Source organism: Paramisgurnus dabryanus, chromosome 1 (assembly GCF_030506205.2).
Source record: "Paramisgurnus dabryanus chromosome 1, PD_genome_1.1, whole genome shotgun sequence".
NCBI classification, from domain to species: Eukaryota; Metazoa; Chordata; class Actinopteri; order Cypriniformes; family Cobitidae; genus Paramisgurnus; species Paramisgurnus dabryanus.
In genome coordinates, this window is record NC_133337.1 from 33,143,868 (window position 1) to 33,170,103 (window position 26,236).

Here is a 26,236-nt window from a genome sequence, read left to right on the forward strand (position 1 = left end):
CTTCCACGTAAGGGGACCCTCTTGTATGTAGATAATAACGTCTCATTCTAAGGTAATAAAAACATAATGGTTCATTATAAAAAGGTCTTTATACACCCCTGACAATATAGTTTTGTATATTATTTTGCATTTCTGTCAAGAGATCTTTCTAAAAATTACACACTGCACCTTTAAATCTGATTAGCATCAGGCTCAAAAATGACTAAAGAGTTTCGATATTTTTCCTATTTAAAACTTGACTCTTTTGTAGTTATATTGTGTACTAAGACTGACAGAAAATTAAAAGTTGGGATTTTCTAGGCAGATATGGCTAGGTACTATACTCTCATTCTGTTGTAATAATAAAGGACTTTGCTGCTGTACCATGGGTGAAGCTGGCGCAATGATATTACTCAAGTGCCCGAAAATAGTCCCCTTGGTAACGTTCAATAGCTGGGGACTATTTTACTGCGTAAAATCATGTCCGATGCTAACGGTCTAATTAGATTCAATGGATTATGCTAAGCTATGCTAAAAGAGGTACCGCCAGACCGGAGATCGGCTGAATGGATTCCAAAACGGTAAAACTCAATTGTTAACTCTAAGGCAGCTTGAAAATAAGCCTTTTTTTCAAGCGTGTTTGGTTAAAACCACTTCTAAAAAAATCCACTTACTTTGTCAAGACATAGTAAACATTTGCAAAATCACAAAAGATGCAACAAGAAACATTGCAAATAATGAAAGTAAGAATGTAGAAATGAAGAAACTGAACCACACATTGGGGGCGCTGTGATTCTTGTGACTGCCACATTTGGGTTGTATTCGGGTCCAAGTGCTCACAAGGGATAAAGATTGAATGTGATCCATGGCCGTCGTTCATTCAATTAATCTTCAGTGCACTTAGAGGCCTTTGCTGAAAAATCGGATTCTGCCAAGAAAGCGGTATTTCTGAATGGCCTGAGGCTGGGATTAAGCATATTTGAAAGTATTTAATGAACATATACTATGTGCCATTCGGTCAATATCATTATCACATTTTTAAGCTCCTCATGTGTCACTTGTTTATGGAATAATGGTAAAACACTTTAAAGCTTTATTAGGCCAGAAATCATATTTTAAATAATTTCTTTCTCTGCCTTTCACAGGGCGGCATTCGCCAAAGAGTCTGAGGTTTTGACGGGAAACCTGGGTGATAAGTTGATTCCTCAGAATGAGATTTTGAGGGACGTAAGTGATCTGAAGGCTCTCGCTAACCTGCAGGAGAGCATGGAGTGGCTCGCCACCCGCCTCAAGGGCTTCTTCAGCAACCTGACCCAGAGCTCCAGTAAGTGTGTTTATGTGTCATGGTGCATTCAAACCAGGAGCAAATGAAGCATTATCCGCGAGTGATTTACATGTTTAGTCAATATAACAATTCCTTTCGAGAATTGAGCATCTTGGGCATTTGACGTGCGTAACAAGTTAAAAAATTCTGATATTCGTACTGTGTTAACCAATCTTGAGCTTCCTCTAGTAGTGACGGAACGACGTAGCTAGCGGAGGCAGCAATACTAAAGGATTTGATGGACCCAGACAAGTCTACGTTTTTCAGCCTTCCATAGCACATAAAGCGCAGCTACTAGGGGTGTAACGATTAACCGTGCAAATGCGCGTTTTGTCAATGAATTAATTTGAATGAATTACGGTGAAATCCAGGCACATCCGAACGCCAGGGGGCGCTCCTGTGCAGAAACTCCCTTTGTGCCACAGAAGAAGTAGCATTACGAATGCTATTCCAGGAAATGTCTACAGGAATATTTATATCACTGTTCTTCCAATTGTTTCAGGTATTTTCATTATAATTAAGAATATTTTAAATGATTTTGTTTAACGAGTGTTGCTTTTTTGCACGTTATAAACGACGCCGACTCGTTATGATTTTAGATTGATAAGGACTTCCTACTGACCAAATGCCGTCGTATACGCACAAGCTGTGCATGTAACAAAGAATCGCAGCCTTGCGATTCAGAATCGATTTCAGACAGGCATTTTTAATGGGACACACGGTTGAATCGTTACATCCCTAGCAGCTACATCTATCTCAACAAATCCAACAAAACGCGCAAATAAAGCGAGTTATCGCAAAATGTTTAACTACGTGTAAATAGCACGATTTATTCACTTCATTCGCATCTGGTGTCAGAGTTTGCACATCTTGTGTATCTTTTTATACATTATGCTTTACATCTATTCTCACATATTGCTTCCCAATCCTGATCTCAGAGCTTCCCATTACTTCTTTATTTGAAAACTGGAGCATAAAGATGTCTTATGAATGAATGAAGCATGTGCAAAACGTTTTACGACTTTAGGTTGAAAGCCTCTTGAACTTTGAATTTGTATAGCAAAAGGAGGTGACCGACATACGATGGAAATGTCACGCGTTGACTTTTTACCTTAATACCAAAAACATAAACTTGACAGCCTCAAGGGCTGCAGAAAAGTGGAGTAAATAATACATTAGGCCAATCTAAATGTGTTATTGTTTTTGCATTATAATTTATTCTTTTTCAAAAACAGAAATGTCAGATCATGACACATTATTTTGTCGCCCACATTATAGTAAAGTGCCAGGTAATTACTCATGCTTAAAGCCTAGTGTGGCTACACATTAGCCGATTGATCATTGCTGCAAAATACACAATATGCGTATTAACCAGTCGCATATTAATTACTCAGTCCAAGCAATTAGTAATTAACTGGTTACCCAGTAACTAGTTGGTTATACCAGCCTGGTTTTTGGTAGTTTGATCAACTTGTGAACTTGATTCAAGCTATTCAATGACTACACACCTCAATCAAACAATATATTTACCCTTACATATCTAATATTCAGCAAAACTTCATGACATCACCGCAGCCACATCACTAAAACTTCCCACAATGGCTTTCCAAAAAAACTGTAAATAAGCTATTTCAAGACCATTGTTATTGCAGGTTTTGGGTAAAGACCGCTTCAGAGCGACTCGCGTCGGACGCAGATAAAAATTCAATAAGCGCGCGGTGGAGGACGTGGTGTAATTACCATTAGTTCGGTGCAGAAGCCGTAATGGAGTGTTTTATCATGGCGGGACAGCTTCAGCATTGTTCATTATTTAGTGTTTGCCGAGCTGATGGGACCGTCACCGACGGAAACCCTTATCTCTGTAACCCCCCCTCAAATTGGATTTTATATTATGGAGTCAGTCAGGTATGAACAAGTCATTTTCTCCTGTCTTGTCTTGCAGACTAATACACGTTTGCCAGTGTAATGTGGGGGGAGATTAAACAATGTCTCACCAACCGAGACTGAGTTTTGAAGTGGATGGAGTTGCTAGAGAGAGACACAGAGAGAGAGAGAGAGAGAGAGAGACAGCTCGTTTGCCCTTGTCTTTGTACGACATAGGCCCACCTCAGACAGGGAGAGACATCTTTCATGTACCTGTGGCCTCCCCGATGTGAAGGCACAGCGGTGCGGTAGACGTTTTTCTCAAAGAATGTCGATTGGCTGTTTGGCTTATATGCCGGTTTGCTGACACAAATGGCTGAAACAAACACTCTGACCTCTGCGATAAGATGCCTCTGATAATCCTGTTCTTAGCTCTTTAACATTATGGTTGTATCTTATTGATCTTAATTTGATTCGACAGTAGGACAAGCAGGTGATGAGGATGCTCAGCTGCCCTGTTTTCAGGTCTGGACCCATTGTTTGATTTGAACAAGGCTTCTACTACTAAAATCTATCGATAAGCAAATTAAATCCCAACATATTTATTTTAAGCTGTGGACTCCGCCATAATGTGCATAATGCATTCTGGCTCGATAACGTGTAATATTACTATTGTTTACTATAGTTAACACTATGGTGTCTAGTATAGTTTTTAATGTGAGAATGTTTTACTCCCCACTCCCACTTTCTTACCTAAAGATCATCTTCATTTTGATAATATGATTTTGTATGTTTTATGTCACAGTATGCGATTTCGAACGCATACTGTAGTGGAGATGAGTGGTACCCGGTGGGGTCTTCTGCTGTTGTAGCCCATCCGCCTCAAGGTTGTGCGTGTTGTGGCTTCACAAATGCTTTGCTGCATACCTCGGTTGTAACGAGTGGGTTATCAATTTGATAATCTTATTTTGTATGTTTTTTGTCACAGTATGCGATTTCGAACGCAGTCAGAATCTACTGATTGGAGACTCCGATTTTGGTGAGCTCGTGCAAATTGTACCCTCTTTTTCCTATTTGTAGTGGAGATGAGTGGTACCCGGTGGGGTCTTCTGCTGTTGTAGCCCATCCGCCTCAAGGTTGTGCGTGTTGTGGCTTCACAAATGCTTTGCTGCATACCTCGGTTGTAACGAGTGGTTATTTCAGTCAAAAGCAGCTTGAATCAGTCGGCCCATTCTCCTTTGACCTTTAGCATCAACAAGGCATTTTCGCCCACAGCGATGCTGCATACTGGATGTTTTTCCCTTTTCACACTATTCTTGGTAAACCCTAGATATGGTTGTGCATGAAAATCCCAGTAACTGAGCAGATTGTGAAATTCTCAGACCGGCCCGTCTGGCACCAACAACCATGCCACGCTCAAAATTGCCTAAATCCCCTATTTTTTCCATTGTGAGATTCAGTTTGGAGTAAAGGAGATACTGACCAGGACCACGCCCCTAAATGCATTGAAGCAACGGCCATGTGATTGGTTGGTTAGATAATTGTATTAATCAGAAATTGAACAGGTGTTCCTAATAATCCTTTAGGTGAGTGTATAAGTAAGGGATAATGTAGAGGTAGAGGCTTATTTCGTGATAACTACCGGCTGCCTCTACATTATCCCGCTTATTACACGGCTACGTGCCACATAAGAAAAAAACTGGACATAAATATGAAGTTGAAAGATTTTATTGCCATCTTTTTTTAAACTTAAGATTTTTAAACTTTGCACAGATGCATAAAATGATCGTAATACCTTATTAAGATCATCTGCTTCATACTTTTCTGTCTCCATTTTTTTCTGTTTTAGCCAGTCTTTGAGAAGTTTTAAAGCCCATTCTGTATTTGTTGTGTGTTGGCTTCGTAGCTGTCATGCTCCATTTTGTCAAGTTCAGTCTCAGTAAGCTCTCTGTGTCTTGTCGTTGTTCGTTCTTCTATCCACTGTTTAAATGTTTCGTTTTTTCCGTACATGTTAAAATTAATGTCAAAATTTTCCATTCTAAATGGTGGTTGTCCAGTGTTTGTCACAAGATGGCGCCAAACAGTAATCTTTATTGGCGCAGAGCGATTTTAATCGTACAAGTAGTACCGGCTATGCGTTATTACTTTGGAGCGGTTATTATTTGAAAAGAACGAACCTGCAAATGTCTCAACTGACCAATCAGAATCAAGCATATATCGGTGCACCCCTTACTAATATCCCTCCCCTTTTTAATCTGTCTTTCATTACAAAAACATTAAACAAATTGACCAATGAATGGCCGCAAAATGGGCTATCTTGCCCTATAGGGGACTTTGACCTTTGTGGTCTTTCTGTGACCATTGCCCTTGCCCTTGTGTCCAACCTTCTGACCTCTTAAGACAAAAAAGACAAAACTGTTGTTTTCTTCATTTCCTAAGCTCTCCAAATCCGCCGTCTGCTCTGGTTGCACATGGCTCTCAGGAGATTTAGCTTTCTCATATCTCTGAACAGACGTAGAGCTTTGAGCGGCTGTAGTCTTTAGTGCCTGAGAGAAAGAGAGTCTTGGGTCAAGTGACCTCTTGGGTTTGGAGTTTTTCGAGTATCTCTATCAGCAACAGTAAAGGTCTGCTTTCCATCTATTAACATAAAGTGTGTGGATACATCGACTAGCTTTAATTTTTGAAATATCTTCACATTTCCTTTCCTTATCTCCTTCTTCTCCGAACTGCTGTCCTGGAGGCTTAACCGCCGAGCCGTAGCGCTGCTGACGTGGCAAGGTGGAAGGTCACAGGCAGACAGTATCCACTCTCCCCCATGCAGATGTCACCGCTGTTACCGCATACGAATAATTAACGCTCTTAGCCAATCACATGCATCATTCATGAGGCTTCTTTCTCTTTATCTCTTTTCTTTTTTTCTCTCTCTCTCTCTCTATCTCCTCTGGTGCTGCAGAGGTCAGATATGTTGTTTATTATTAGAGCGCTGTGTTTTGCAGGCGTGCTGTTGAGGCGATGCCGTTTTTAACCAGCAGTGTTTGCTACGCTATAACTGTTGTCGCCCGACAGCCAGTTAGATGGTGCTGTGTAGAAAAGTATCAGCAAATGATTGATCTGCCTTCTCCCTCTCCGTCTTTACGAGTGCCATCCTCTCGCAGATGGCATCGAACAGACGCTTAGGCGAGATAATAATTGGATCAGGCTGACTCGTGCACGGCGCACATCTTCGCAAGCACACACCGAAACAAATGCTGTGTTGGTCAGGGGAGATACGCCACTTTAAATGGGTGACCCCATGCGGTAGATGGAGCTCAGAGGCCCCATCGCTCTCTCACAGCCCCAGTGAGTAGCCCGGGGGTCTGGCACAGGCTGGATTTCAACAGAGCCGCTATGGTTTGCCACATGCCACTGCATGGCAAACAGCGACATACGCTCACTCGTTCACTGGCAGTTGGTTTGTGTATACATGAGCACACGTGTTAAAAAACATGGACAAGATTCACACTAACTACATAATCCAAATGTGCAGGTTAATTGGCGCGCAATGTTGGCGTCCAATAGATTGGAAAATCAGGAATCATGCCATTCACCAAGGGCTTGGTTCCAAATTCGCAAATGTAATTTGACATGGATTTCTTTTTGGTCTGTGCTCAAGTGGTAAATAGATTTACTTTGATTGTCTGTTCAGATCTTATGCCCAAAGAGGACTGTGAAGCGATCTATATTAGCTTTTTAAATGTAAAATGTGTGTTGCCAGCTACTCTGAAGTCGCTTACATATATTTTAAAATCAAGATAGTTTATTTGGTTAAGTATGACAGAAGATATTTTGATAAATGATGTTAAGCACACAGTTGACGATACCTATTGACTTCCATAGGATTTATTTTTCCTACTATAAAAGTCAATAGGTATCATCAACTGTGTGCGTACCATCATTTATCAAAATATCTTCTGGTATATTTAACAAAATAAAGAAACCCATACAGGTTTAAAACAACATGAGGAAGGGTGAGTAAATATTGACAGAGTTTATTGTTTTTAGACCTTTAAATAAAGATTAAAGGAATATTGCACTTTCATTAAAAAATCTGATAATTTACTCACCCTCATGTCATTCAAGATGTTTCTGTCTTTCTTTGTTCAGTTGAGAAAAAAAATAGTTTTTGGAGGAAAACATGTAGTGGACCTCAACAGTTTACAGTTTCAATGCAGTTTACATTTTGAATTTAGTTGGCGCAATGGCGGACAGTTTTGGGACACCTGCCTTTATATGCACATGAACCTGAATGACATCCCATTCTTAATCCATAGGGTTTAACATGGAGTTGGCCCACCCTTTGCAGCTATAACAGCTTCAACTCTTCTTGGAAGAATTTCTACAAGGTTTGGGAGTGTCTTTATGGGAATTTTTTGACCATCTAAAAGCACATTTGTAAGGTCAGACACCGATGTTGGACTAGAAGGCCTTGCTTGTAGTCTCTGCTCTAATTCATCCCAAAGATGTTATATTGGGTTGAGGTCAGGACTCTGTCATCCAGGACTCACTCATCCATGTCTTTATGGACCTTGCTTTTTGCACTAATGCAAAGTCATGTTGGAACAGGAAGGGGCCATCCCCAAACTGTTCCCACAAAGTTGGGAGCATGAAATTGTCCAAAATGTCTTGGAGAGGATAATAGCAGAATTATAGATTACCGTAAAAACTCCTCAGAGAAGCGGCATATTGGCATGGAAACGTTTTGTTTTAATTGACGAGATAACTCCTCAGTGGCGGGAAAGAGTTAAAGAGCACCAATGGTTCGATTCACAATTTTACATTTTCTTTAGTGTGCAAATGTGTATTAGTACATGTTAATGATATGCAAAGGTACAAACCCGAAAGTAAACGATGACGTGAGTTATCGTCTCCAACGTAAATTTCTTTTCTTGGACTGCAACAAACACACAGATTGTAGGCAACAGTTTACTTCCTGGTAGGGATGCACCGAATCCAGATTTTTTCCAGATTCGCAACACATTAATGAAGGAAATAACATCCACAGCAGTGTATTTTTCATTTTATTTAATTTTAACTGTAAAAAAAAGGATAGGCAACATTATGCCAGGATGACAAGTGGGAAAAACTATTTTGATTACCATAACCCTATGCATAATGAAAGCAATGCGGTGCGACACGCACGCGAAATGTGAACCGCCCCTAAAGCTCACCGAAAGAAACAGCTTATCTCCACGTTAGCACCCGATGTGTGTAATCAACGGCCGTGTGACGTCGACCAGCGTAGTGCAAGTCTAGGGTTCGGTTTGGTGGGAAAAAATCTAGGATTCGGCCAAACCCGAACCCCGTCAAAAAGCCCAGTATTCGGCCGAATCCAAATCCTGGATTTGGTGCATCCCTACTTCCTGGGATTGGTGATGTAGACAAGACCGACATTATCAGAATTCTTTCCGCTTCGGACTCACAGCCTGTAAGTTAAGTCCTGTTAGCACTGCATTGTGAGCGAATCTTTTAAACATGGTAAGGAGCGTCACATTTCCGGCTGATGTCAGAGGTATTCAGACCAATCACAAAGTACAGATTAGCTGGCCAATCAGGGACACAGAGCTTTTCAAATCAATGAGTTTTATACAAAATCCGTCCATTTCAGGAAGAGAGTGAGAAATCTGGAGTTACAAAAATGTACGGTATGTGGAAAATAATGTGTTTTTTGAACTATAAACCACATTGTACCATACCAAATACACAAAATAACGTTGTTTTTACCAATGAAATAGGTGCTCTTTAAAATGGTTCGCAAGTGTGCATTTCACATATGTAATGCGTGACCTTTCGACGTGATTAACTAATATGTAAGATCGCGCTGGAGCATCACAAGGCTAGTGCAAGACGAGAACATATGGTTTAAAAGTAAATGTTTTTTTTTTTTTTTTTGAAAATGGCGATGGTTTCGCTAGATAAGACCCTTATGCCGCTGTTGGTTTTGATTAAAGCCCTTAGAAGCTGCATTGAAACTGTACATCTTTAAAGTCCACTATATGGATAAAAATCCTGAAATATTGGAGTGAGTAAATTATCGCAATTGAAGTTTTTCCTGCACCCAAAACAGACTGTTTGCTCCTACGATGGGCTGACAGTTCTATTAGCCACAGGACGTCACATCAGGGAAATCTCTGTGTTCTTTAGAATGAAGCATTGGTCCCTTGTGGCCACAAGCATCTAATCTTGCACCTGGTCATCCCGTCTGTGTTTGCACTTCTCGTCTTCACGCGTTTTAAATCCTCCATGCCAAACAAACCCTTATCTCCTGCAGTCCTTTTTGAGCTAAGAGTTATAGACAGATGGTAATTTACTACAGAATAACATACACAGTGTCTTTTCCATGTCTTCTGACTGTGACCTGTGTGTGTATATGGGCAGTGCCCATCATCTTGAACAAATGTGAGGGACCCAGGGCCATGTAAGCATCCATTAACACAGCAAACACGTACACACACACCTGTGCTTCTCTGCATACTGTGATGTCTGTGAATGTGACCTTCAAAAATGCAAAGACTTGCCGCAGAGAGTTACAGGAAGTGAGTGCCCATCGCCATCTCCCGTGCCTCATTGATCGCCTAGTGTTGTGCTCACACACAAACGCTTTTCTTTTTGATAGTCACCCTGCACTTGCGTCTCATTGACTACTGCGATAGGGTTGTCGTTGTGTTCCCACAGCTGTTTTAAAATTCATGCCATTGTATTTTAAAAGTTGACCTATAATAAATAAAGTTATTCTATGGTAGTTTTCGAATGAATAATCTAAATCAGGGAGGGCTACTTTTGGTATAGTCTACTGAAAACTTTTTTGTTGAAATGTTTTAGTATTGTTTAAAATGTTAACACATGTTTAAGGTACAATTTGCAGTAAAATATCCAAAAACCACTAGTCCGGTGTTATATATTTTGTCCAGCTGATTACTAACAATATCTATAATGTTTTCAACTACTTGTAAATTATGAGAAAATTGCTGCCCTAAACAGTGACACGGGGCAGTGCAGTCGCCTGTAAATGACGTTAATATCTACGTTACCCTTTGTTACCGCCTTTACTGACGTAAAAACCACATGACAACAGTGTCGTGGACAAATGCGTAAGTAATAGCGTCTGTCGGGCCACTCACTGTTTTTCATCTGAACACTTACTGTAATTCTGTTCTGTGTTAACAAACCATCATATTGGATTAATACTGTAACATCTATGACTAACAATTGTCTTGTACTGTTTTGAACATTACAAGAAACCTTACATAATAAAAAAAAACGATTTCATCAAACCTTTAAACATTTATAAAACTTGATTACTTTACCTCATGTGTAACATGATTTCTCGTTCCCGTCTGAGCGTTTGAGTTAAAGACAAAAAAACCCATCAGTCCACGCTGCTTCAGAGCATCATTAATCTACGTCATTGTTATTGATTTGATCTGGCGCCCTCTAGCGGCGCGGATTATACAAATTGCATCTTTAACCAAGCCAAGCTAATATAATAAATATGTAATAATTTTCCGCGGGCACCACATTGGAGACCCCTGATCTAAATAATTGTTTTTCCTAAATGTAAAGTCAGATTTGTTCTCGGTTTGTTATACCACAGAAAATTAGACATAAACCATCTAGCCAAATTTGAATGATTAAAAAAAACGCCAAATAAATCAAATAAGTTGAAAATCTTGCAAAAGAGTTATTTTGTTTTTTTAGATTCTAGTCATATTTAGTTTACATTTAATTAATTTAGCTTTTTTCAGTTTATTGTTTTAATTTTTGTAAGAGTTAATATTTTATACGGAGGTTTCCCGGACAGGGATTAGACTCGTCTTAGTTTAAAATAAATATAAGAGCTTTCCAAACTGAAAACAACTTGTACTGAAATATCTTAAAATACATTAATGCCCTTAGTTTTTCTTCAAAATGCAAGGCAGTTATGTTTTTAGTAAGGCATATTTGTTAAAACTAGTTATATTTCATAATTAAACTAAGGCCTAGTCATGGCTTAAGCTAATCCCTGTCCAAGAAACCATCCCAAAGTATCTTAAATGAAACTTTTTGTCACTTTATTGCTAAAACAATATTTTATATAATATAGCAATTTATTTTAGTATTTTATAGTTTTTATTTTAGTTTAGATTAATAACCAGTGGCAGCCAGTGACTTCTCTTCCGAGGGGCACGAAATGTGAATTTTGAATTTTATTTTCATCAAATGCTGTTTTAAAGGGGACATTTCACAATACTTTTTAAAAATAAGTCTTTGGTGTCCCCAGAGTTCATATGTGAAGTTTTAGCTCAAAATATCATATAGATAATTTATTATAGCAAGTTTAAATTGCCACTTTGTAGGGGTGTCCTTTAAAATGCAAATTAGTTGATCTTTGAAATGGCAGTGCCGGGTCTGGATAATGCAGATTAAGGGGCGGAATTATCCCCTTCTGACATCACAAGGGGAGCCAAATTTTAATTACATATTTTTCCACATGCTTGCAGAAAATGGTTTTAAGTTACTGGGTTGCTTTTTTAGGTTAATAGAAGCTCTGGGGACCAAATTATAGCACTTAAACATGGAAAAAGTCAGATTTTCATGATATGTCCCCTTTAATAAAAGTGATTTTGACCTCTCACATGAGGCTTTGACTTGCATGTAAACATTTATTCCACTTTGTAAAAAATACAGATATATTATATGGTTTACTGCCATCCATCACAAAATTGCTGAGAAATTAATTTTGGTGAATAACTCCTAACTCTACCCCAAATTATGCTGCAAAAGTTGAACTTTTAAGTACGTAAAACTGTAACTATTGGCAACGTTTAATGAACCAATAGTTCCAAAATGTCACCGTCAGAGCCAATTAATTGAATTATAAAACCAATTTATTAGTCAGCTTCTGTGCACATATAGTAAGCGCAGCATTGTTTTTTATCTAACTCTGGCTCTTCTTTATCTCCGTCTAGGTGTCCCCGCAAGCAGTGAGAGCGTACGCAGTCGAGAGCAGATCCTCCAGACATTGATCGACCTCTCCAGATCCTTCCAGGACATTGCCGACCGCTGCCTGTTAGTTCTGCATCTGGAGGTCAGGTAGGTCCAACCACTTTTTATTTTTAGGTGCACTGTTCCTTTAAAACCAATTTGTTTCAAAGCATCTCGCACTTAAAATCAGCCCAACGTGGAGCACCGATAGGTCATTGCATCTGCTCACACCCTCCCTCCAGCTCGCCCGAATATTCTCTCATATGATCCTGTTTATGATTTGGAAACAATAACTCGCAGCTCCCATGCTACGCGTTATTGACTATTTCCATCAAGCAAATTTCCCCTGACAGTGCTTGAGGGTAAATTAAGCCATCGGAGAAGGTAAGAAGATGGGGTGTGGGCTTTATGGGTTGGTAGCGGGGCGGCTTTGTATAAAGCGTACGTAATGGTGAATGGGAAAGAGGAGGTTTTATTGCAGCGATGCTGACGGGAGGCCATTACAGAAACTATCTTTGTCTTACCCCTTCGCGCTTTGTTTCCGTCTCTTTCTGGTTATTTATCTATGCACCATATGAAAAATGAAAGCATTTTTGTGAAATGAAATAAATACAAAATATAGTTTATCTAGCTTCTGAAATATGTCTGTTTGTATTTGTCCTGTAAACGTCTCTCTGCTTTGTCAGGGTCCACTGTTTCCATTATCTTATCCCCCTGGCTAAACAAGGCAACTATGCCATCGTGGCCAATGCAGCCAGCATGGACTACGACCCCCTGGTGGTGAAGCTGAATAAAGACATCAGTGCCATAGAGGAAGTGATGGGAGCCACCCTGCAGCAGCATAAATTCCAGTATATTTTCGAGGGTGAGTGACCTCCTTCCTTATGAAGAATTGTGCGTTTGTTCCTTTCAGCCGAGACCGCATTCCTTCTCTCTGTCATCCTGCAGGTCTGGGTCACCTGATCTCCTGCATCCTGATAAACGGGGCTCAGTACTTCAAGCGCATCAGCGAGTCCGGCATCAAAAAGATGTGCAGGAACATCTTTGTGCTCCAGCAGAACCTCACCAACATCACCATGTCACGCGAGGCCGATTTGGATTTTGCCAGGTAGACACACACACATTGTGTTTTTCGGTGGCACAGCTAGTAGAGCGTGGTGCCTACAACACAGATGTCCATCATTCAGTTTATAGGGAACAAATACTGATAAAGTGTTATGTAGGGTTCACACCAGACGCGGTAGAGGCGGCAAGCGCAAGTGATTTACATGTTAAGTCAATGCAAAGACGCGGTTAGGCATCATGCGGCGCGGTACACGCGGGAACTATGGCGAGGTTCTGTGGGAAATGCGCGAGTTGAAAAATCTGAACTTCGGCGGATTTCGGCGCCGCGTTAACCAATCAGGACCTTGCTGTAGTAGTGACGTGATTACATGAAGCGAGCGGAGTCGCAGAAGCCCCTCCCATGACACGAATTTCCGCGTGCATGTCCTGAATGAAGCAAGTGAACTCAAATGTTCAAGCGTCCAACTACGCGCGAATAGCACACTAAATGCGTTGTCCCAGAATCCACCTATCTCTGTGTTATTATTGAAACAACACATTTTGTGTTACTTTTAACACAACTTGTGTTATATTTTAACACAAAATGATACATAATGTGTTAAAATTACACATAATGTGTTAAAACCTTAACGCATAAGGATAAACGCATCCTTTCTAAGAGTGCAAAATAATTTCTATTCATAGAGCTGTGTCCGAAATAGCTCCCTATACCCATAAATAGTGCACTATTTGAAGGGACAGCAATTTTGTAGTGGTGATTGAAATTATAGTGGACATTATCGGTTCAATCCCATAATGCACTGTGATAATCAGTGTACAACCAATGTACACTCAACGTCTAAGCGCTTCACCCTCACTGTGAGGCAGTGCCAAATGAACTTCAAGATGCCGCCCATTGTGCTTCCGATCAAGATCACTGGTTACATATGTGAAACGCACATTTGCGGATCATTTTAAACAATAAACAAATGTAATAATAAACTAATATAATTCCACATACAACAACGTCAGAACGGCCCTCTTCTCCACAGTTTAGACGCATTGAGAGAGGTCATGTTGGCGCATCACACGGAAAGTGCAAGACGAGAAGTTGTTTAAAAGTATGTAAGAGAATAATGAAAGTGTTTTTCACAGTATACTTTAACACATATTTAAAAATTAAGTCCGAGAGATGTTGGCTTTTCCGGGTCCAATGTGAAGTGAACTATAGGGTCCTTACCAGTGCCCGAACCTCCATACAAGGCCGATGCTGTATTTTGTATGTGACAAATCACTCCATAAATGTCAGTGCATTAGAGGACACTGATGCACATAATGAAAAGGGGCTTTAATTTAGTTCTGTGTTATGAAAGACAGTCAATAAATATCAGCTATATATATTGTAGATCACTAGCAGTATGTTTCTATATTTTTATGAGAATATTACTGTCAGAGAACTTAATTAATGTGTGTTTTGTGGTACAAACAATGATCAATACTGATTATTATTGTGCTGACTTATTGACAACCCCCCCCCCCCCCTTCTCTCTCTCTCTTTCACTTGAAACCTCCTGGTTGCTAACACCAACATAATGAAAGTCCACTAATGCACTACACACAGTCAATGTGTAAGGTGCCCTGCGTGTATACGTGTGTATCTGTTGTGGATGTAGGCACCTACAGTTTGGAAGGTAGTAATGCTAGAGATGAGGAAGAGGGGCCATTGAGGAAGAGGGGAATCATTGGCTGCTCTCCCATCTGAATGCTTGCTGTGGGCGACTGGGCCAAGGACACGGTAATAACCATCGATTCGAGTTAACGCTAAGCAGTGCACTGGCCAAACCCAGCAGCGTTCACCGTTTACAGCAGACTTTGGACGCAGTGCCATCTAGTGATTAGAATTTTTTTTTTTGTGGCATTAACACTGCAGAGCTGGCTTCTACATGTGAAGATTGAGCTTAGTGTTTATTTAAATGTGAGCGTGAACGGACTGGTATCAGAGGATCTGAAGTGTTGAAGTTAAAAGCGTGATAAACACAGTTGCAGATTCGCTGAATAGAAATGACCTTGGACTCGATGTTGGTTCAATCCCATGGCAAAATCACAGTGCTTTTACTCTCACAGACACACGCATACACACACCATCTGCTCATAACTTTAGCGCGAGCCAGACCATGTCCCAGAGTCCTGCAGGTGCTTCGGTAATGTCTAATCAACGTTACCGAATCTGGCAGGTGACTGCTGTTTGTGTGTGGTTGCATTTGTGTGTGTGTGTGTGTGTGTCTCAGTATTTCATTACCTCGAAAGGCAAGATGGATGGAACTGATAAAGCCGAAAAATTAGATAACCAATAATCTCTCCATATAGATATCCTGGCATACACATTTTTAGGCAGTTGTCATAGTGACAAACAGTGGCTCTCAATTACTTGTGTATTTAAATGGTAAAACGTTGCGTTAAAATAATGGCAAGGTCATGGGTTTGATTCAGGATGTGAATACAAATGTTTTGTGCTTGGTCTCTAAAGCTTCTAGTAAATGTACTGTAAAGTGGCCTTCACATTGTGAATTTAATCCATTAAATTTTTATTTGACTGGCTTTGTGCAACTTTCAGAAGTAACACAATCGTTCATGGAGACTGAGGCACCATCATTTACATTTATTTATCAGGCCACTCTTTGTGGTATCATTTGTTTTAAGTTACTCCACCCCCATATGATATGCAAACACAAAAAAAAAAAACTCTGCCTCTTTGGACAACACAAGAAGCATTAACCCCTTACACGCCGCTCAAACATAGACATTTCTCAGACCGTGGTGTCGATTCCATGTATCGGGGGACTTTTAACAAGTACTTTAGAAAATGTGGTATCGAGGCCGATACCAGTATCCGTATCGGTGCATCCCTATCAATTAAGAGAAAACACTTCCCTGCCAATGACGAGTATTTCCGGCTTTCTGCTATATCCACCAGGTGGCACTCTTCCGCAACTGTAAAACCTGGAAGTATCGCCCTAGGGCAAACAGATGTATGTCCTTGTAAGTTTTGAGGTTCGCTTTGAATCTGATCTCTATCAAAAGTCCTTCACAAAAATGGAATTATCTCAGCTTTTGCTCAAAATTTTGTGTTTTTGAAGAAACCTAGCCATATATAAGAGGTGATAAGAGGTGAGTACTAATGAAGGAAGGATGAAAGGTTTGTTTTTTTTTAAGCAGGGGGTCTGTTCTTTCATTTGATATACTGTATGTTTATATATTTTAAGAAGAACATTTTCTGGAATGCATTAAACTTTTGTGAAAATCATGAAAAATGCTGGCGCTGGCTGTCAACTTTTTTTTTTTAAATCGCTGGCGGGGAAAGAGTTAAACCACAGCGGAAGTAAAATGTTGCGATATGCAATGGACACAGACTTAATAAGTATACATGATTATAGAGCTTTATTTCTGTAACAAGGCATTAAACTTCATCATTACTTCACGAGCAGAGCTGAGGCATCGTCCTCCATTTTGTTGCTAAGAAGAGTCATGTGAGTTGACGTTATTTGCCAGCATCGCATTTTAAATGACTCACGTCACAACACATCTTGAAATGGAAATATCCGATCTGTCCACTTACATTGCGTATGCGAATGCATGTATCAGTTTTATATCCGATTAATTTTCACATATGAATAAGGCCTGAAACCGTGTGAGAATATTGGAATCTATGCGCTATTTTCCTGCTTACACATTTGAGTGATTCTCACGAAATCCAGATTTAGAAGGTCTCCAGCATTAGAATTTTTAAAAAGCCCTTGAAGCCAATTATTTTTTTTTGCACATATAAGATTAAGGTCTGAACTTAATATAACCATTATTTTTAGAATATTTCAAAAAATATTTCCTGTAGAATTATTTAAATTTTTAAGATTATCATTATCAAAAATTATCATAATCACAACATGATATTACATTAAATAAATGCATTTACAAACTCATGTTTTGGTAATGAGAACTAGAAAGTTGTCTAGGTACTATGACAAACAAAATTTCAACTTTTATCTGGAGAGAAAAAATAAGAACCGCTTACCTGGCAGCCATCTTGAGTGTCACAGTCAATTATGTCCCTTCAAACAAATATTTTTTGAAAATGTTAGTTCATTGAGAGCTTAAACAATGATTGAAAATTGTTGCGGAGGATGAGAAAATTGGTCTTGGACACATTTATATTCCTTATTATTGTCTCTACATTTAGCAATGATCACCAAATACCACATGTTTCTTTATTGTAAATGTTTATAGTATAACATGCACTGAAGCTTTTATTTTTTAATTATAAATATTTCCATGTCAAAGAACCCAAATCCAGTCTTGGACACGTTGCGGTAATGAAAATGTATCCCTTATGTGGAAAAACAACAAAATTGGTTTGTATGATGTCATTTGAAATCATGTGCAAAATAGAACATGAAGAGGTGTTTGTAACTGTATTGATTGCATTTACTTTTTTATCAAAATTTTTAATGACACCTCATAAGTCTAATTTCGTGAAAATCACCCATTTGTAGGTCATATACGATCTGTGCCACAAAAATCGTATTACACTTGCAATGTAAATGTGGCCTAAGTGGGCAGTCATGGCCATAATGTGCATCATACTTTATACCACTGGCTACTTGAGACTAACAAGCAACCAAACCTCCAGCAATTAAAAAATGTTGGGGATTAATGGCGCTTATGATATCACAGATATAACCCTCTCTTTGACAAAAAATGTGAACGTGCTAGATCAATGAGGAAAAGGTAATTAGGAAGTCTCAGGGAGTTACCTGGTTGACTGACATGTGGGGATCAGAGGTCAGGGTGTTGGAAAAGCACACGTCTAGTGAGGCCATTTGTAAAGGCCGCTGGAAAAACGACATTTAGCCGGCGTGTCAAGGTGACGGCCAGGTCTGTTTACACCAGGACTGCTCTGTGCTCCTGATAACCGCTAAACAAACCCGCGTTTGCACCTGACAGCACATTCCTCTTAGTTTTTGTGTGTGCGCATGAGTGTACGATTTAAAGATAATTTGTTTTTCCACTGTATACTGTGTACATTGGTCCCAAATGGTATACACATAACTAAGCAACATGTTAAAATGTATGTTTAATGTGTGTTTCTTATCCTATTGGTCAACAGAACATTTAGGCCAAGTCTCCATGCATGTGAAAAATTACAGTAGCATATAAACTATATACATTAGAAGTAATTTCACACCATGTTCCACTACTTTAAAGGAATATTCAATTTTCTTAAAAGAAAAATCCAGATAATTTACTCACCACCATGTCATCCAAAACGTTGATGTCTTTCTTTGTTCAGTCCAGAAGAAATGATGTTTTTTGAGGAAAACATTGCAGGATTTTTCTCATTTTAATAGAGCCCAACATTTAATACTTAACTCAACACTTAACAGTTTTTTTTCAACGGACTATAAACGATCCCAAACGAGGCATAAGGGTCTTATCTAGCGAAACGATTGTCATTTTTGACAAGAAAAATAAAAAATATGCTCTTTTAAACCACAACTTTTCGTCTAGGTCCGATCCAGCATGACCTAACGTAAATGCGTAGTGACGTAGAGAGGTCACGTGTTACATATATAAAACGCACATTTGCGGACCATTGTAAACAATAAACTGACACAAAGACATTAATTAGCATCAGTTGACATACAACAACGTCGGAACGGTCCTCTTTCAATACACTTGTAAACACTGGGGCGGAGTTTCGTGTTCGTCCTCTGTGACCTCTTGACGTTTTGACGTATTGCGTGGGGTCACGCTGACGTATCACGACCGGATCTAGACGAAATGTTGTGGTTTAAAAGAGCATATTTTTTTCTTGTCAAAAATGACAATCGTTTCGCTAGATAAGACCCTTATGCCTCGTTTGGGATCGTTTATAGTCCTTTGAAACTCCGTTGAAAAAAACTGTTAAGTGTTAAGTATTAAATGTTGGGCTCTATTAAAGTCCATTAAAATGAGAAAAATCCTGCAATGTTTTCCTCAAAAAACATAATTTCTTCTGGACTGAACAAAGAAAGACATCAACATTTTGGATGACATGGTGGTGAGTAAATTATCTGGATTTTTCTTTTAAGAAAATGGAATATTCCTTTAAGTGGCGAGTAAACTCATCAATGGCGGGGAAAGAGTTAAGGTATTGCATATCGTATAACGCATTTTTATCAAGTTATTGAATGTCATGTTGCCCTATTGTGAAGTGTTTCTCTAAAATAATCCCAGTTGGATTGATGTAATTTGATCTAATACCTTTTTAAAGGTATGAATGTTAATGCATTAAAAATGTATAAGGGTGTAGACATACTTTTGGGGCCACCAAATGTCTTTACACATAAAATGCTTTAGCTAATCCATGGTTGGGTAAAACATGGACAAACCCAACCATTTCAGTCCAAATGCTAGCTTGTCAAATAAATTTAACTCAGCGGTTGGGTTTTTCTTATTCGACCCAACGATTATAACAACCCAGCATTTTCTCTTTCTTAATCTTTTCATTATTATCCAAATCTTAGTTATGCTTGAAAAAATGCCGCTATTAAAACTGTCATTCACACGCACGATCAAACTCCCATCAGATAGCAGTTTATAAAACCACACCATCAGCAAAGAGCACTCAGTAGCTAAATACATAATGTCAGTGTGCAGCGGCCCAGCAACAGTTTCCATAAACCATTTATGAGCCTGCTGCACTCTCCCATAATTCCTACTGTCCTGATGTTTTTTCTCCGGCAAACCAAAGCCAAGCATCCCCACATTAAAACCGACCAGCTGATAAAACCACAGCCCATCTGCGAAACGTTCCTATTAACGGGAAAGTCGAGCGGGAGGGAACGGACGGGAAGCCCGATACGCACTCCTGCACGGAAAGCATTAGCGTTTGTTACCGTGGTGACAAGCATGTGTGATGCATTTGATGGAGAGGATCGTCTTGGGCATCTTGCCTGCTCCTCCCAGCTGCTAACTAATGTGTTGTTGAGAATGCGCTGACAAAGGAAGGCCTCTAATGGCTTTAATATTGTACACACTGGAAATTGGAGGAAATGAATTGTGCTGATTCCAGTTTTTCTCCCCGTCTCCCTTCACGCCATCATACATCTCCCAGCGTCCTTCGCTGCATGCATCATAAATTTGCCTAGCGCTCTTTGTGTGCAGTGTTGTGCTCATAGAAACTAATTAAAACCTAATGGCGTTCAGATAAACACCCGCGCAGGTGCAGGTACTACATCTGAAAAGTTTCTGTTCTTTATTATCTTCTAATGGAAGAGAACATTTGGAAAAGAGAGAAGAAGGAGGTCTTAAAAGCCACCGAGAGTTAATCAGATTAGCAACTGGTTCGCTAAATGCTTTTTAAATGTGCGTCGTTTAATAAAGTGCACGGGCAAAACAGAAGCATGCGCAAACATGAACATCTCTTTATGTTGACCTTTATGTTGAAGTAAGCAGGTGCAGGTCAAATTAGGTGGTGTTCATTGTTCTGCTCAGAGCCCTCATGAGCAGACAGTGCTGGTCTGGTGAATAAAGAGTTATTGGGACACTACTGTCAGGGTTTTTGTGGTGTTTTTTTTTTTTGTGTCAGAGATGAATGGAGGTTAATGGAGCTGGCCTCTCTCTGTCCTGCAGGTGCACTTGTGCTCGATTAACAGTTTTGGCACAAACAAATTTCAGGGTTTTGGGTCTGAATATTACACCAGCTAAACTGTATGATGTGATCAACTTTTTATATGAATGTTAATCCGTTAAACCGTTCGAGCTCAGCCGGGTTCTTCAGAGGGCACAAATGGTAAGAGAGCAATATTTCGAAGTTATTAGACGATTTGGTAGCGGGAAGCAAATCTGTTATTTTGCATCCGTGTGTTTATGTTTTCGCCTTTCGTTTAGCTCTTCCTCTCCAGCTACCATCTCATTTTGGTTTCCATAACAACAAAGCCTTTTTGGTTTTCAAGAAAGCGAGGCTTATTAGGTTACAGTATGGAAAAATCTCTCTCTCTACATTTTTAGCTAAAACATGGCAGAGTTTGAACATTTATGTACAACAAATTTATGTATGGTATTTGTTATGCAAATCTTAAAAGTGTATGCTAGGGAGTTGAGGGTGTGCTAAGATGTTCTGAATGAATTTAAGGGAGCATTTACACCAAAACGAGCGCCGGCCCTGAGCGCCCAGAAAAAAATCTAATTCGGGTGAAACGATCGGCACGTCAATTACAAAAACCAACTAGCACATCGTTCAATGACTTAATAAACAAAGCAGAAGTATCATAACAACCGAAGTGCTTAGCTGAAAAAACACCGGCCCACAGACAGCATCCGCCTATCGTTTAACGCGTTTAAAAACGCTTTAGTGTACACACACCGTAAGGGGCGGGATACACCAAAGCTTTTTTACGTGGCTAAAAATGCCTGGAGGACGCCGAATGCCAGCTGTGATTATTGAGCTGTGAGCTGGTTGGTTGTTTTGATACTTGTCCCGCCCCTCCTCCACTGTGATTGGACAGCCACGTAAGAACTGACATTGAGTGCGTTTACATGCACAGTCTTATGCTGATTATGCTTAATAAACTGATAACACGTGGGGTCATGTAAACGCGTAAAGCGTTTTTCTTTAATCGGGAAAGCCCATAAATGGCGTAAGCAAAAACCGATCGGCACAGGTAGTTTTTTGCTCATTAAACCGATTTCGCGTGGCATGTAAACACCTTAACAATTTTGTGTGCACACCCCCTAACTCTTTCCCCATCAGCTTTTTTTTAAGCGAGGTGCACGAATTTTGAAAAACGCTTTGAAAAAGTCAATCGGGCCGAGTACCAAAACACATTTGTAGCCAATCAGCAATAAGGGGAGTGTCTACTAACCGACAACGTTGCCTGGCTTGCGTATGTGTGGGGCGGGTCTATCAAAAGAAAGTCCAGATTCTATCGGGGTATTGGCGTGTTTGGTTAGCTGATTTCAGATGTCAACATTGGCTTTCAGAGATCGTGCACAGCCAGCACCAGAATATTTTTTATTTTCTCAAAAGTTAAATGCATTCCAGAAATTTTTTTTCTTTAAATATATAAACATACAATAATAAAAAACAGACCTTCTGCTTTAAAAAAAAAACATTTTTTCTCTGTTCATCTCATCTCAAATATGGGTAGATTCTTCAAAAATACTACATTTTGAACAAAAAGATGAGATAATTGAATTTTTGTTAAGGACTTTTGTTAGAGATCAGATTCAGAGCGATGATCAAAACATACACAGAGTATTTGCTTCTTTTTGGAACTTGTGTATGCTATAGTGTTTAATAAGGTGGGTTAGAGCGCCATCTTTTGCGCAATAGTGGAAACATGGATTGACGTAAAAACTTGTTTTTGGCAGGGAAGCGTTTTCTCTTGATGAGATAATTCGTCAATGGTGGGGGAAAAGTTAATTTTGGTAATCTGGGTTGCCAGTGCTAGATCTTATTTTGCGTGCACACTATCGGCGACTTTGACACTGTGTGTTGCCCATTCTTTTCAATGAGGTCATTATAAACAAATGAGTAACCTTCCTCTAATGTAAATAAATGACGACAGACTGATGACATGAACTTCCTTGCATCACACTCATTGGTAGACGCTCCTGAAAGTCGCTTGTCATTTGCATAAACTTTGTTGCATAGCTGGACACGCCCACTTCCTGTCGCTGATGGTTATTTTGATCACTTACTGTAACATCACGTCCAACAACAGGGGATGAATTGCACATAAAATTCTTGGAATCCCTATCCCTAAGTATGGGTGGTATTAATAGTGATGCTCGCCTTAGCAAGCCAAGCACACAACAGTTATCACAGCCTTGAAGCATCTTCATATTATACTAGTTTGAAAACTTCAGAAGTACATTACCTCTCATTCCAAAGATAACTGTCTGGCTCTGCTTCAAAATTTACACAGACTTCATCACGTACAAGCTGCAATTGCCCATTTGCGCCACAGTTTGCTCTGTGCCGAGCACTTTAAAAGTGAGAGATTGTTTAAAATGGGCTCTACGGCTCATTTAAAGTGCGGCCAACATTCTCCGAAAGAAAAGCTAACGGAAAGAGTGTGCCAGCTTGATAGGAAAGTTTAGTGAGAGAGAGTTCAGGATGTTCCTGCTGGCTAAGGTGTTTTCTGTATGCCTCAGTAATGTGGCATGGGAGAGGTGCTTTAGGAGAGAGAGATTCAGGGCCGTTTGCTCTGATGGGGTCAGAAACTCATTCAGCTCTTATCACCCCTGTTACAAATGGGCGTCTGCTGCAGAAATGAAAGTTGTAAGCTCTTTGTGAGACAGTGTATACATGCTCATGTGAAAGTTGCCTCTTTGACCTATGTCTCGGATGTTTGATGTACGCTTCCCCTGTCGTATGGGTCAACAGCATATTTAGGCCAAAAAGTCAAGTAATGTAACGTGTAACGTGTTTTGAGAGACAGCTGGCGGAGACAGAGATTTCTGAATGCGCACTGTTTATTTTCTTTATTTGACAAAACAAAAACACGTCAAAATGTGGCGCCGCAATAGATGCAGTCAGATTGTGCTTGGTAATGCAACAATACAGCATAATTTGAAGAACTCGTATGCAAAAGGCGCTAAATGCCACCTCCTTAAAAAATTAGATACTGTATTTTCCGCGAGAGTCCGCCATATTCTGCTTGTAATTTAATGAATTCAGTGATGTGGAATGATGAGCCTGCGAACGATGATTATTGGCTTTTTCGGTTAATTCGGTTAATTTAGCCTATTCAGCCTTCCAGGTAAGTTCTGTATGCTATTGTTTATCATGTAAATAACTGATAATATTACTTTAACATACAGACACTTATTCAGCCTGCTGTTCTGTGTGCTATTGTTTAGTTGAATAACTTGCCTTTCCAAATAAATGTCTGTTCTTCGGCTTGGATTTTGTGATATAATTTCTAAATAAATGTGATGTGTAGTCCACTGCGACTCATGTATGTAATTTGGTCTTAGGGGTTGTGTACACCAAAACTTTTAAACGCGGCTGAAAACGCCTTGAGGACGCCGAATGCCAGCTGTTTTTCAGCTGAGTGCCAGCTTTCTTCCGCTCTGCACTTTGGTAGCTGTGATACTTCAGCTGCGAGCCGGTTGGTTGCTGTGGTAATGTCCCGCCCCTCCTCCACTGTGATTGGGCGGCCGTGTGAGAACTGACATTGACGAGCGGAGCTTTTCTCCCCAAGTTGAATCTCTTTCAACTCTCGACGCTCAGCGCCGAGCGCGGAAAAACCGCCAAGCGCCGGTTTTCAGCGCGGAAAAAACCCGCTAGCTGCTGGCTTATTTGAAAAACGCCGAGCTTCCATTGGAAACAATTGAAAACATGCGCCGGCCGCGGGCGTAAAAGTTTTGGTGTACACAACCCCTTAATGATGCATTTTTAATGATGCGACTTATACTCCGCAGCGACTTATAGTCCGACAAATACGGCAATGATATTTCCAAATGCTATCGGCACTTACTACACGGCTCTCTGGAATGCTTGATTCTGATTGGTCAGTTGAGACATTTGCAGGTTCGTTCTTTTCAAATAATAACCGCTCCAAAGTAATAACGCATAGCCGGTACTACTTGTACAATTAAAATCGCTCCGTGCCAATAAAGATTACTGTTTGGCGCCATCTTGTGACAAACACTGGACAACCACAACTAAGAATGGAACATTTTGACATTAATTTTAACATGTACGGAAAAAACAAAACATTTGAACAGTGGATAGAAAAACGAACAACGACAAGACACAGAGAGCTTACTGAGCTGGACTTGACAAAATAGAGCATGACAGCTACGAAGCCAACACACAAAAAAATACAGAATGGGCATTAAAACTTCTCAAAGACTGGCTAAAAGAGAAAACTGGAGACAGAAAAACTATGAAGCAGAGGATCTTAATAAGGTATTACGATTTTATGCATCTGTGCAAAGTTTCGCGGAAGGATAAAAATGTTAATTTAAAACAAATATGCCAATAAAATGTTTCAAATTCATATTCATGTCCAGTTTTTTTTCTTATGTGGCAAGTAGCCGTGTAATAAGCGGGATAATGTAGAGGCAGCTGATCACACTGTCGGGGCTTATTTACCGATAACTACGGGCTGCCTCTACATTATCCCTTACATATTATATGTTCGTCAAATACTTGAGCTTTAAATCTGCCTTAGGCCATTCAGAAATACTGGTTTGTTGGCAAAATCCGTAAAACGCCACACCAATTTTTCGCAAAGTCCATGAAAGACAAATGTGGATCACGTTCAAACTTGCGTCTCTTTTGTGTACTTGTGAATACAAACCTAATGTGGCAGCCACATGCATCACAGCGCCCCCTATGTGTGCTTCAGTTCTTTACGTTTTAACCGAGGGGCAACCTTTTGATCTCTCTGATACAGAAGCCAATACAGAAGCGACTTAAATTGCAATTCATCGACGGCCCACTAGAGGCTGGCACCAATAAACCATAGACCTCCATGTTAAAATGCCCACCTTTACAGCAGAAAATAATATGGTTACAGTCTGGTACAAAGAGGGCTGTCATGATTATGAAAATTGGCTGACGGTTAGTTGCCTAAGAAATTGTGCCGATTAATTGCCAGTTTTAGGGCTTGGACGATTATTTGTCTATTTTATTGCATTTAATTCTCATAATTTTTTCTTTGTTTCTGAAATAATTTTCACACATTGTTGTGATTATTTAAATTATTTATCTGGCAGTAAATATTAATACACAAAACACATATTTAAAAGTAATCTGATACTGTTTTGTTTATACAGGCACTGCAGCTCCCCCTTGTGTTTTTTAGAGAGATGTGCAATCATTGCGGTGATCTGAAAACATCACGATGAGACGATTATTTAATCATTGTGACAGCCCTAGGTACAGGTTTTTGGTCTGTATAGCTAATGTTGCCCTTCATGACAACTGTGAGGGGGTAAATTATTTTGTAACTCATTCGTTAAATGAAATTAAGC

General features: G+C 39.7%; 1 protein-coding gene across 1 annotated transcript in view; it reads left to right on the top strand.

Moving 5' to 3' along the window:
- exoc4 (exocyst complex component 4) overlaps positions 1-26,236 on the top strand; it is a 198,521-nt gene that overhangs the window by 170,259 nt on the left and 2,026 nt on the right. Inside the window, exons 14-17 of the mRNA XM_065289682.2 lie at positions 1,125-1,303; positions 12,151-12,274; positions 12,853-13,031; positions 13,115-13,274. Of these exons, the coding sequence (XP_065145754.1) occupies positions 1,125-1,303; positions 12,151-12,274; positions 12,853-13,031; positions 13,115-13,274 (642 nt within the window). The remainder of the gene's footprint in view (positions 1-1,124; positions 1,304-12,150; positions 12,275-12,852; positions 13,032-13,114; positions 13,275-26,236) is intronic.